The sequence below is a fragment of the Erpetoichthys calabaricus genome, chromosome 9, assembly GCF_900747795.2.
Source record: "Erpetoichthys calabaricus chromosome 9, fErpCal1.3, whole genome shotgun sequence".
Lineage (NCBI taxonomy): Eukaryota > Metazoa > Chordata > Cladistia > Polypteriformes > Polypteridae > Erpetoichthys > Erpetoichthys calabaricus.
The window spans coordinates 5,970,043-5,983,499 of record NC_041402.2 but is presented as its reverse complement, the minus strand read 5'-3'; the positions used below and the strand labels follow the sequence as shown (position 1 = coordinate 5,983,499).

At 46.6% G+C, this 13,457-nt stretch overlaps 1 protein-coding gene across 1 annotated transcript in view; it reads right to left on the bottom strand.

The window, feature by feature from the left end:
• Positions 1-13,457, bottom strand: part of LOC114657153 (xenotropic and polytropic retrovirus receptor 1 homolog) — a 128,929-nt gene that overhangs the window by 73,902 nt on the left and 41,570 nt on the right. Inside the window, exon 4 of the mRNA XM_051931695.1 lies at positions 4,860-4,955. Coding sequence (XP_051787655.1) covers positions 4,860-4,955 — 96 coding nt within the window. The remainder of the gene's footprint in view (positions 1-4,859; positions 4,956-13,457) is intronic.

Sequence of the window (13,457 nt, the reverse complement as noted above, 5' to 3'; positions counted from 1 at the left end):
GAGGAAGAGTGCCGCTCGTGAGCAGAGCGGCTTCTGACCCCTGCTACGGTATTACTTAGAGTAAGAATAAAGTGTTATTGAGTATAAAGTGCAGTGTGTTGGGTTGTGTCCCATCAAGTCTGTGCCCTTTTTATCTCGAGGTTTAGAAAGCTTGGATATCAAAGTAAGTGGACTGGCAGATAATCGGAAATCTGTTGAATCATCACAGATGGACTTGGACAGCAGACAGACAGATTTGTGGACGACGAAATTTAATGTCAGCAAATGTAAAGTGTTACATGTAGGAAGGAAAAATGTGAGGTTTAAAAATGCGCTTCCCGGGTCCACCCTGAGTGGAGTTTGCATGTTCTCCCCGTGTCTGCGTGGGTTTCCTCCGGGTGCTCCGGTTTCCTCCCACGGTCCAAAGACATGCAGGTTAGGTGGATTGGCGATTCTAAATTGGCCCTAGTGTGTGCTTGGTATGTGGGTGTGTTTGTGTGTGTCCTGCGGTGGGTTGGCACCCTGCCCGGGATTGGTTCCCTGCCTTGTGCCCTGTGTTGGCTGGGATTGGCTCCAGCAGACCCCCGTGACCCTGAGTTCGGATTCAGCGGGTTGGAAAATGGATGGATGGATGGATGGATGGTCTGAAAATCAAAAGTCCACCTACAAAAAGCCAACAAATAACCGGCTAAGTCGGGGGTCTCAAACTCCATCTTCACTCCAGCCAGTTTTTTAATTAGAAGTCAGTTATTGTTGTTAGTTAAACTTCTTGCTGCTCACATTCTGCCACAGCAGACATTTCCAAAATGGCTGATATTCTTTTTTTAAGACCACCGTTAAACTGAACTTGAGCAGATTGACATTCCTGAGACCTTCACTTTTCTTTATTTTCAGATATGGCCGAAATTATCAGCACCCCTGGAATTTTCCCAGAAAATGCACCATTTCTCCCAGAAAATTGTTGCAATTACAAATGTTTTGGTATCCACACGTTTATTTCCTTTTTGTGCATTTGAACAATACAAAAAAACAGAGAAAAAAAGCCAAATCTGACATCATTTCACACAAAACTCAAAAACCAGGCTGGACAAAATTATTGGCACCCTCAACTTAATATTTGGTTGCACGCGCTTTGGAAAAAATAACTGAAATCAAGCGCTTCCTATAACCATCAACAAGCTTGTTACACCTCTCAACTGGGATTTCCGACCACTCTTCTTTTGCAAACTGCTCAAGGTCTCTCAGATTTGAAGGGCGTCTTCACCCAACAGCAATTTTGAGATCTCTCCATTAAGTGTTCAATCGGATTTAGATCCGGACTCATTGCTGGCCACTTCACAACTCTCCAGCGCTTTGTCTTCAACCATTTCTGAGTGCTTTTAGAGGTATGTTTGGGGTCATTGTCCTGCTGGAACACCCATGACCTCTGACGCAGACCCAGCTTTCTGACACTGGGCCCTACATTGCACCCCAATATCTTTTGGTAGTCTTCAGATTTCATGATGCCTTGCACACAATCAAGGCATCCAGTGCCAGAGGCAGCAAAACATCCCCAAAACATCTTAGAACCTCCACCATGTTTGACTGTAGGTACTGTGTTCTTTTCTCCATAGGCCTCATTCCGTTTTCTGTAAACAGTAGAATGATGAGCTTTACCAAAAAGCTCTACCTTGGTCTCATCTGTCCACAAGATGTTCGCCCAGAAGGATTTTGGCTTCCTCAAGTACATTTTGGCAAACTCCAGTCTGGCTTTTTTATGTTTCTGTGTCAGCAGTGGGGTCCTCCTGGCTCTCCTGCCATAGCGTTTCATTTTGTTCAGATGTCGACGGATAGTTCGAGCTGACACTGTTGCACCCTGAGTCTGCAGAACAGCTTGAATATGTTTTGAAGCTGATTGGGGTTGTTTATCCACCATTTGGACTATCCTTTGTTGCAGTCTTTTATCAATTTTTCTCTTCCATCCACGTCCGGGGAGATTAGCTACAGTGCCATGTATTGTGAACTTCTTGATTATGTTGTGCACAGTGGACAAAGGAACATGAAGATCTCTGGAGATGGACTTGTAGCCTTGAGATTGTTGATATTTTTCCACAACTTTTGTTCTCAAGTCCTCAGTCCTCTGCTCTTCTTTCTGTTCTCCATGCTTAGTGTGGCACACAACAGAAAGGTTGAGTCAACTTTTCTCCATTTTAGCTGGCTTCAGGTGTGATTGCTATATTGCCAGCACCTGTTTCTTGCCACAGGTGAGTTCTAACGAGCATCATATGCTTGAAATAAAACGATTTACCCACAATTTTGAAAAGGTGCCAATAATTTTGTCTGGTCCATTTTTGGAGTTCTGTGTGACATGATGTCAGATTTGGCTTTTTTTCTCTGTTTTTTTGTGTTGTTTCAATGCACATAAATGAAATAAACGTGTGGATAACAAAACATTTGTAATTGCAACAATTTTCTGGGAGAAATGGTGCATTTTCTGGGAAAATTCCAGGGGTGCCGATAATTTCGGCCATGACTGTATATCTAAAATCAAGAGTCCACCTTATGAGAAAGATTTAGGAGTCGTACTGGACTCGACACGATCAACTGTTAATGTGTAGAAGCCATTAAGAAGGCTAACAGAATGTCAGGTTATATAGCGCCTTGACGTGTGGAGTACAAGTCACAGGAGGTTTTGCTCAGGTCTTTGTAACACACTGTTGAGGCCTCATCTGGAGTACTAGGTACAGGTTTGGTCTCCAGACTACAAAAAGGACATAACAGCACAAGAGAAAGTCCAGAGAAGAGCGACTAGGCTGATTACGGGGCTACTGGAGTAAGTTATGATGAAAGATTAAAAGAGCTGAGCCTTTACAGAGATGAAGAGGAGACCTGACTGAAGTGTTTCAAATTATATGCGGAATTAGTCCAGTGGATCGAGATGGTGACGTTAAAATGAGTTCATCAAGAACACGGGAACACAGTTGGAGACTTGCTAAGGGTAAATTTCAAACAAACATTAGGATGTTTTTCTTCACACACTGAACCATAAGGTTCTTTCCCACCACAGAAACCTTATTTTTTATGAGTGATTTGTGGTAAACAGCTACCAGCAAGAGTGAAAGGAAAGGTCTACAGGACGGTAGTGAGACCAGCTTTGTTATATGGGTTGGAGACGGTGGCACTGACCAGAAAGCAGGAGACAGAGCTGGAGGCAGCAGAGTTAAAGATGCTAAGATTTGCATTAAGTGTGACGAGGATGAACAGGATTAGAAATGAGGACATTAGAGGGTCAGCTCAGGTTGGATGGTTGGAAGACAAAGTCAGAGAGGCAGGATTGTGTTGGTTTGGAAATATGCAATGGAGACATGCTGGGTATGTTGGGAAAAGGATGCTAAAGATGGAGCTGGCAGGTAAGAGGAAAAGTGGAAGGCCTAAGAGAAGGTTTATGGATGTGGTGAGAGAAGACATGCAGGTGATGGGTGTAACAGAGCAAGATGGAGAGGACAGGAAGATATGGAAGAAGATGTTCTGCTGTGGCAACTGCTAACTGCTAACTGCTAACGGGAGCAGCCAAAGGAAGAAGAAGAAGAAGATTTGGTGGGCTTGAAGTGATCTTACTGGCCCAGCACACCACGCTGGCCATCACAGAGCTGTAGAAGATATGAAGGACGTCACTTCCCACATAAAAGTAACACAGTCTTATAAGGAAGAAGAGCCTGCTCTGCCCTTTCCTCCATAGTTCTTTTGTATTCTGAGACCAATCCCACCTGTGGACCCCCAAGTATTTGTAGGAGTGGACCACCTCTGCATCCACTCCTTCTATACTGACCAGACATGGAGTCTCTTTGCTGTGGTGAAAATCAATAAGCAGTTCCTTGGTCTGCTAAAGTTAAGTTGCAGACAATTCTTTTTGCACCACGAAACAAAGATCTCTGCCTGTCCCGTCTCCTCTTTGATGGGCCTCTCTTGAAGTGATGTTAGTGGCCCAGCTCACCACACTGGCCATCACAAAATTGTAGAAGATGGTGAATGGCCTGGCACTTGAACTCAGACCCCTACAACTGTGAAGAAGAACAGTGCTGATGTGCCTGGATCTTGGTTCAACCTCATTGAGAGGCTTACTGACCTCGGCAGTGACATTCATGTCTCTGGTGACTCTTCCTATGAAGTCAGTAGATGGATTGGGAGAGCATGGGAGGGTCATGAGGTCTCTGGAAAGGGGTGTGTGGCGCTCCCGATATCTATGCAAAAGGACGAAGGTCCAAGTCTTTAGAGTCCTGGTGTTTCCTGCTTGCGAGTCATGGACGATATCCAGAGACCTGAGATGAAGACTGGACTTCTTTAGTGTCTCATCAGAGAACCCTTGGGTACCACTGGTTTGACTTTATATTGCTCATGGAGTCACGAATGAGGCACATGACCTGCATTGTGAGGGAGCGTCAGTTACGGCACTACGGCCATGTGGCACCATTACCTGAGGGTGATCAGCTCACAGGACCCTCATTGTCGAGGACCCGATTGGCTGGACCAGGTCAACAGGACGCCCATGTAACACCTGGCTACGGCAGATAGAGGGACATTTCCAGAGGGTGGGACTGGACCGCGTGTCTGCCTAGGAGGTTACCAAACAGGATCCTGAGCTGTTTCATCGTGTGGTGGGTGCGTCAACGTGCTGTACCAGTGCTGCACCCCAACCTGACCAGACCTGACCAGACCTGTGTTGTGTTGGGAAGAGCTCTGCAAAATGAAAGTCAAAGCTTTTGTTCTTTGGAGTTTTTACATCGACTGAGAAGGAACAAATCAACTCTCCATATAAGAACAGAGTGAACTAAATGACCTTATAAACAATCAACACCCTTGGAGTAACTTGACCCCTTAGTCATGGACTTGATTCCACTTACCTGCATAGAAGAGGCTGATCTTGACCAGCTCCCTCTCACACATTTGGAAGAACATCTCCTGGAGAGAAGCATCGTATCTTTGAATGATGGTGGGGTCTGCAGTGAAAAAAAATAAAGAAAATTTAAGGGAAACCAGTCTGTCACATAAGTCACATAAATAAAAACAAATGTACTTGTTAATTTGCTTGGAAAACGACTATAGAAGTTTCCTGCAAATGTATTAAGTTATAAACGCTTCTTCATCACCTCCCTGTGAAGGTTTTATGGGCACAACTAGCTGTGAGGAGACCTTAGGGAAGACACTGGGTACACTGGAACGATTATAGGAACCAAATGGTCCAGGGACACCTTAGGATGCCTCAGTTTGAGATAGCAAGTGTGGCTGGGGAACGGAGTGTACTGTAAGGGCCTCAATGTTAAGACTGTTGTCAAGTCAAGTTGGGGAGCATGCACTGGTACAGAGCGTTGCCGCACCCACCACACGACGAAACAACTTGGGATCTCAGTCCAGTCCCACCCTCTGGAAATGACCCTCTATCTGCCACAGCCAGGTGTTATGTGGGCAACCCTTTGGCCTGGTCCAGTCACTCGGGTCCCCAACAATGAGGATCTTACAAGCTGGATCCCCCTCAGGGAAATGTGCCACATGGCCGTAGTGCTGTAACTGATGCTCCCTCACAATGCCGGTCATGTGCCTCATTCGGGACTCCATGAGCAACACAAAGTCAAACCAATGGTACCCAAGGATTTTCCGGAGAGACACAGTACCAAAGGAGTCCAGTCTTCATCTCAGGTCACTGGATAGCATCCATGACTCGCAAGCAGGAAGCACCAGGACTCTAAAGAATTGGACCTTCGTCCTTTTGCATAGATATCGGGAGCGCCACACACCCCTTTCCAGCGACCTCATGACCCCCCATGCTCTCCCAATCTGTCTACTGACTTCATAGGAAGAGTCACCAGAGACATGAATGTCACTGCCAAGGTAAGTAAACCTCTCAATGAGGTTGACACTCTCTCCACAAACAGACACCCTGCTGATGGCCGTGCCCAAGACGTCATTAAAGGCCTGGATCTTTGGTTTTTATCAGGACCCTCACAAGCTCAGACACTCAGACCCCTCACTCAGAGCCTCCATTGACTCCGTGAAGATCACAGCATCGTCAGCCAAGTCAAGATCCGTGAATCTCTCTTCGCCAACAGATGCCCCACAGCCGCTGGACCCCACGACCTTGCCCAACACCCTGTCCATACAAGCATTGAACAGAGTAGGAGCAGAACACACCCCTGATGAACCCCAGAATCAACTGGGAAGAACACAGAGGTTCTGCCTCCACTCTGCACACCACTCACAGTCCCAGTGTACAGGCCGGTCATGATATCCAGCAACCCTGAGGGGATCCCGCGAACCCTCAGGATGTCCTACAGGGCAGCTCGGTCAACTGAGTCAAACACTTTACAAAAATTGACAAAGGCTGCAAAGAAACTCTGCCGATATTCGTGTTTGCGCTCCATGAGAACCCTCAGTGCCAGGATGCAGTCTATGGTAGACTTCTTAGGCGTTAAACCAGACTGTTCCGGTTGTTGGTAGGTGAGCAAGTGATCACAGATCCTATTGAGTATGACCCTAGCAAGGACCTTACCAGGCACCGAGAGCAGTGTTATCCCCCTGAAGTTGCTACAATCCAGGCGATCGCCCTTCCCTTTCCAGATAGTGACATTAAGTCCCGTTTTCCAGTCAGTTGGGATGATGCCAGTCTCCCAAATGGAAGCAAAGATTGCTTGCAATGCCAGGAGGACAGCCTTACCACCAGCCTGGAGAAGTTCACCCCGCATACCACAGATCCCTGCAGCCTTTCCTCTCCTCAGCTGGTTCACCACCTGTGCCATCTCAGTGAGACTGGGGGGGTTCACAGCTAACTGGAGGATCAGCCTCAAGAACCATGGACTCAGAGATATCCAACATCCTAGCCGGAGGATCAGCTTTGAACAACTGCTCAAAGTAACCAGCCCAGCGGGTCACAACTGCAGTGCCATCCGTAAGGACTGTTCCACCAGCTGCCCTGACTCCAACTGTCCGAGGAACAGATTTAGATGTGCGTAATGCTTCGATTCCTCTGCAAGAAGGACGTGGGTTGCTAGACCACAGATGGTGTGTCACTTGCTCACAGATTTCTCTAACAAACACCTCCTTATCTGCCCTCAGAGCCCTCGCAGCCATCCTTCTCAGTTCCCGGTGCAGACTAGAGTTGCCATTGAGCCGTGCTCTGCAACTCCTCTCGATGATATCCAGGGTGCCCTGCGAGATGAAACACCTCCTTCTGGGAACACCGGTAACACCGAGACAACCCTCAGCAACCTTCAGGATCTTGTCATGGAAGGTCTCCCACATCACATTAGGATCAGCAGTTGCATCCAGATCTGCAAGTTCCTCACACAAACTGCGTGCAGACTCATTAGAAACAGCCAGGTGTTTGAGTCTGGCCAAGTCCAGGTTCATTTTCCTAGTAGGTGGTAACCTACTGGACCTAAGCTGGATCTTCAGAGTAGCAACAACAAGTCTGTGGTCAGAATTCAGAAACTGAGCACTTCTGTAGACCCTGCAGTTTTGTAAGAGCCTCTAGCATCTGCCCATGAGGATGTGATCGATCTCCTTCACCGCACCACCAGTATTGGAGTACCAAGTCCAACGATGCGGTTCTGGGCGCTGGAACCAGGATCCAGCGATTCGCAGCCCCTGACCTTTTGTAAAGTCAAGGAACATGGAGCCACTTTCACCACGGTCACCAGACCAATGGGGACCGAGACAATCCTCATAGCCAGCCCTGTCAGTGCCAGTGGGTGCATTGAAGTCACCCATGACCAGAGGAGTGTCACCTCGTGGGCACCCATCAACCACCGAGTGTAGTTGAGAATAAAATGTCTCCCTCGTCGAAACATCACTCACCGTGGTCGGAGCAGACACTGGGACAACACACAAGGCACCCAGGGAGTGCCGTAATCTGAGTCTCATATTACGCTCGTTGAATTATTTTTCACTTGCATTAATGAGAATGTCTTGGCATTAAAAAATAATCAGGGGTCACAGGTTTAGGAGTGAACTGGGACAGCATGAGTAGGAAAAAGACACTTTTACGGCAGGCCATCTCAACAACATTATGGGCCCCTGGGCAAAGTAGGCAGTGTGCTGTGGCCCCTCTTCTGACAGCAAATCAGAAACATACATGGGCATCAGAAACACCATGGGCCCCCCAGCCAGTGCCCATATGTTAAGATGGCCCTGTGTTTAGAAAAACTGCTCTGTTGGATTGAGCAGTGGAGACACAAAACTGTCTGAACTACTCTGTGTCGCGATGCGCCTGTAAGTTTTACTGAAGAAGATAAAAAGTTACAGTATATACTTAGGGGTAAGTTCTCCCGCGGATTTGTTGGGACTTGCTTTTACAGTATAATTTCCAGTATCCAGTAATGTCGGCCGTATAAGTTGAATGTGGAAAACCTCATGCTGTTGGTCCAAGAGATTACGATATGCTAACGCCCGCCTGAGAGAGTAACCACGGAGCACACAGCCTTTTGTTTTCTATGTATTGTGCCCACGTGACCGCACGGTGATACCCGAACTATTCCAAAGCGACGTTTGCACTGATTTGTGTTTTTTGTATCTCACACCCTCATACACCTTTATCGTAAAAGCATCCCTTATCTACGAAGGAGCGTTTGATCAGAAGAAAATATCAAGCTGGTTTTAAATTAAAAGTTCTTGAAGTGGCGAAAGAAATTGGTAACTGCGCTGCTGCGCAAAAGTCGATGCGTCTGAGAAACTGATACGAGATTGGAGGAGGCAGGAAGACGTAAAAAAAAAAAAATTAAGTGTCATATTTTTGAATGGGCGTATAAGTCGGGGTCTGATTTTATGATTGATTTTTCGTGTTTCAAGACCCGACTTATATGTGAGTATGTACGGTAACAATTTCACTCTAACTCTGCTGCCATCTCACCTAAACATCTCCATGCCTCCACTGGTAGATCATGCAGGCCAACTGCTATTCCACTTTTCATCCTCTTCATTGCTTCCCTCACTTCAGTCTTGTTGATCCCCAGTACTTTGTGATTTACTGTACAGTCGACCCCCGAAATTCACAGGGGTTACGCTCCTAGAGCACCCGCGACTTATGAAAAACCGCAAATTTTGGATGTGCTCAAAAAAATACATTTCCTAAAAAAAAAAATATCCTGACGATATTCTTATATTCTTATTTCTTATTTTTATTTACTGAAGCTGGGAAGTCCTCTACAGCGCATCTTCAACCTGAGCCTGGAACAGGGGAGAGTCCTGAGGCTTTGGAAAACATCTTGCATCACCCCAGTCCCAAAGGTATCACGTCCTAGTGAGCTGAATGACTTCCAGCCTGTCGCTCTGACGTCACATGTGATGAAGACCAAGGAGTGGCTGCTGCTTCACCACCTGAGGCCACAGGTCCGCCACTCCCTAGACCCTCTGCAGTTCACATACCAGGAGAAGGTGGGAGCGGAGGATGCCATCATCTATATGCTACACTGATCCCTCTCCCACTTGGACAGAGGCAGTGGTGCAGTAAAAATTATGTTTGTGGACTTCTCTAGCGCCTTCAACACCATCCAACCTCTGCTCCTTAGGGACAAGTTGACAGAGATGGGAGTAGATTCATACCTGGTGGCATGGATCGTGGACTATCTTACAAAAAGACCTCAGTATGTGTGTCTCGGGAACTGCACGTCTGACATTGTGGTCAGCAGCACTGGAGCGCCACAGGGGACTGTACTTTCTCCGGTCCTGTTCAGACTTCCAATACAACGCGGAGTCCTGCCACGTGCAAAAGTTCGCTGTCGACACTGCTATCATGGGCTGTATCAGGAGTGGGCAGGAGGAGGAGTATAGGAACCTTATCAAGGACTTTGTTAAATGGTGCAAATCAAACCACCTACACCTGAACACCAGCAAAACCAAGGAGCTGGTGGTGGATTTTAGGAGGACCAGGCCCCTCATGGACCCCCTGATCGTCAGATGTGACTGTGTGCAGAGGGTGCAGACCTATAAATACCTGGAAGTGCAGCTGGATGATAAACTGGACTGGACTGCCAATACTGATGCTCTGTGCAAGAGATGACAGAGCCGACTAGACTTCCTTAGAAGGCTGGCGTCCTTCAACATCTGCAATAAGATGCTGCAGATGTTCTATCAGACGGTTGTGGCGAGCGCCCTCTTCTACGCGGTGGTGTGCTGGGGAGGCAGCATTAAGAAGAAGGACGCCTTGGTGAGGAAGGCAAGCTCTATTGTAGGCACGGAGCTGGACAGTTTGACATCTGTGGCAGAGCGACGGGTGCTGAGCAGACTCCTGTCAATCATGGAGAATCCACTGCATCCACTGAACAAGATCATCTCCAGACAGTGGAGCAGCTTCAGCGACAGACTGCTGTCACCGTCCTGCTCCACTGACAGACTGAGGAGATCGTTCCTCCATCACACTATGTGACTCTTCAATTCCACCCGGGGGGGGTAAACGTTAACATTATACAAAGGTATTGTCTGTCTGTCATACCTGCATTGTTATCACTCTTTAATTTAATATTGTTTCTTTATCAATATGCTGCTACTGGAGTATGTGAACTTCCCCTTGGGATTAATAAAGTATCTATCTATCTATCTATCTATCTATCTATCTATCTATCTATCTATCTATCTATCTATCTATCTATCTATCTATCTATCTATCTATCTATCTATCTATCTGTCTGTCTGTCTGTCTGTCTGTCTGTCTGTCTGTCTGTCTGTCTGTCTGTCTGTCTGTCTGTCTGTCTGTCTGTCTGTCTGTCTATCTATCTATCTATCTATCTATCTAATATGGTACTCTTGCTCGGTGCCTCGTTCTTCTTTATGTAGCGTTGATGCCATAATGGAGCGCTACTGCAGCATAACGGAGCAAATCCAGTAGTTCCACCTTCTCCTGGAGTGTCTTAAACTTCTTCTGGCACTTCATTGCCAGAAGCCTTAGAAGGTGCAGGGCATTTGGGCGCCATCTTAGGGCTTTAAGAAGAACAAAACAAAAAACACGAGAATGCTCAGCGAAACACTCGAGAGAGCTACAGGAGGTAAACTGTTATGATGCGGGAATGCTGGGCTGCATCTGCCGGAGATGCGTAACAGGGCAGCAGCCAATCAGCAGCAAGGAGAAATGAATAACGCTCTCGGATTGGCTACTTTCACCATCCCAAGCCGTGTTTTCCTCTACGGTTGCTTTGTGTTCTCTCTACAGTACAGTATTGCCACGAAAAAGGTGGTTTCCACTAACAATTATTAGTTAGGTTCTAAGGAAAAATCCGCAAACGACTAAGACCGTAAACTCTGAACCGCGACTTTGCGAGGGTCTGCTGTATACCATTAAATCACAATAAATGTGTACAAATCTTTTACAGAAAATTATGACGACTTTCTAGGGGTGTATGGGTGGAGTGGTGGCTCTGAGGCTAGGGATCTGCACTGGCAATTGGAAGGCTGCCAGTTCGTATCCCATAAATGCCAAAAGGGACACTGCCCTGTTGGGCCCTTAACCTGCAACTGCTGCTGTCCTGGGTATGACGTTAATCTGCATCCTTCCCTGCATGTAGGCCCTCCAACCTGCAGGGAAAAACTTGGTGGTTGGTGGCAGAATTGGCACTCCAGCCTCCATAAAATACCTCACACTGTTCTACTCCATCTGAGCTAGGGTGGTGCTGAGGTGTCACCCGTTGCATGGCTGCATTCAAGTCCTAATCTGGGATCCTGTGTTGGTTTGTCATGTGGGGGGTGCGTCAATGCGCCCTATCAGTGTGTGCTCCAAACCTCTCTCTGTCTCAGGGGTGTGAATACTTCTGCACACCACTGTACAGGGTGGAAGGAGGGCGGTTCCTGCTGGTGATTGGCAGGTGGCCCCACCCCTTGATGGACCGCCCACAAAACACATGAAAACATAACCGAGGCAGCTTACATACACAGACACAACCAAAAGCAAAGACTAATTAATGCAGATAGTCAACAAACATAACATTAGCATAAATAAAAGAATCAAAAATGAGCACAACAGGCCTAAAACGTGAAAGGAACAAAAGGGAACCCCGGCTGAAAGCCAACAAGTATTATCCATTGCAGGACATCGAGATCGGAGATGCTGCAGTTCCCAAACCAGACGGTGATGCATCTGCTCTTGATGAAGGGAATGGAGGGAGGTGGGCTTGGAGACCCTGCTGCCCCTTCTTGACTATGGAGGTATGGACATGGTGTTAACTGACCAAGTAAGGTCAACTGCCAGATGCACACCAAGGAATTTCTTGCTCTTGACCAGTTGCACGTGCAGTGGGGTGTGGGCAGCTGGGACTTTCGTCAAGTCAACGATCATCTCCTTCACATTGTCCACATTAAGAGACACATTTTGCACTCACACCAGCCCACCAATCATTGGACACCATTGTAAAAGCTTACACATCCCCATTGCTAATGAGGCCTACCACCAATGTGTTGTCTTCAATCTTAACGATGTTGTGTGAGAGCCTGAAGGACAGACGGACATCCAACCTGAACCTCGGGACAAGATAGAAGGTGCCAGGGGGATGAACAAGCAGAAACTGGAGGCCAGGAGCAGTTCCATCCTCCAACAAACAGATAGTTTTCCTTTTTATTACTACAAATGTTTCTGAAGTGCCATCTGTTGGAATGACCAATGCAATGCATTTTCTTATTACATGTTGTCAGATATGTGATTCAGAAGGGTCATCCTCTGAGTTCCTCCCAGGTATGTGGTATCACCCCAGACCAAGAGGGGATGCTGCTGTTAACCGTCTTGTCCTCTTCTTCCTCCATAATGCAGAGAAATGGCCAGTGAGGGCAACTGACTCTGCCCCTAATGGTTGCTGGACCAAAATAGTATGAACTTCCGGAAGGAGGCATCACTTCTTACTCCAGTGATCAAAGCAAAGGAGTTCCTCAATCACTTGACTATAAATGAAGAGGTCATAGTTGTTATAGACACGTTATTTTGGTAGTAACATTTTTTTTTTCATTTTCATGCCACAAAGCATTTGTTTTTGTTTGAACCTTTAAGTAAACAGGGGCGGCAAGGTTGGCACCCCAAAATATATTTTTCTTTGTGTGACCATAAGGTGTAACAAAGTATATTCCAATAGATGGCACACTGCAAATGTTAATGCTGAGGTTTACATCGATTACTTAGATTTCAACCTATCTTAGACACATAGCACAGCTAGTCCACCTTAATGAAAGGATAAGTGACTGTGTGTCTCTGTCCAGTTGCTATGTCTCTGTTATTCCAAAAGAAGCCTATCACAAACATTTGTAGCAATAAGATATATTGTATTTGTCATTCTAACCAGCAGAGTCTCACAAACATTAATACTGCTTTTACGAATCCCATGTCAAATGGCATATAAATGAGACATATGCATTGTATTTGTCACTCCAACAGATGGTGCATCACACACATTAACGCTGCTTTAACAAATCCAATACCAAATGGCAAATAACAGAGACATGTGCATTGCATGGTGCACAGCAAACGTTAAAGCTGA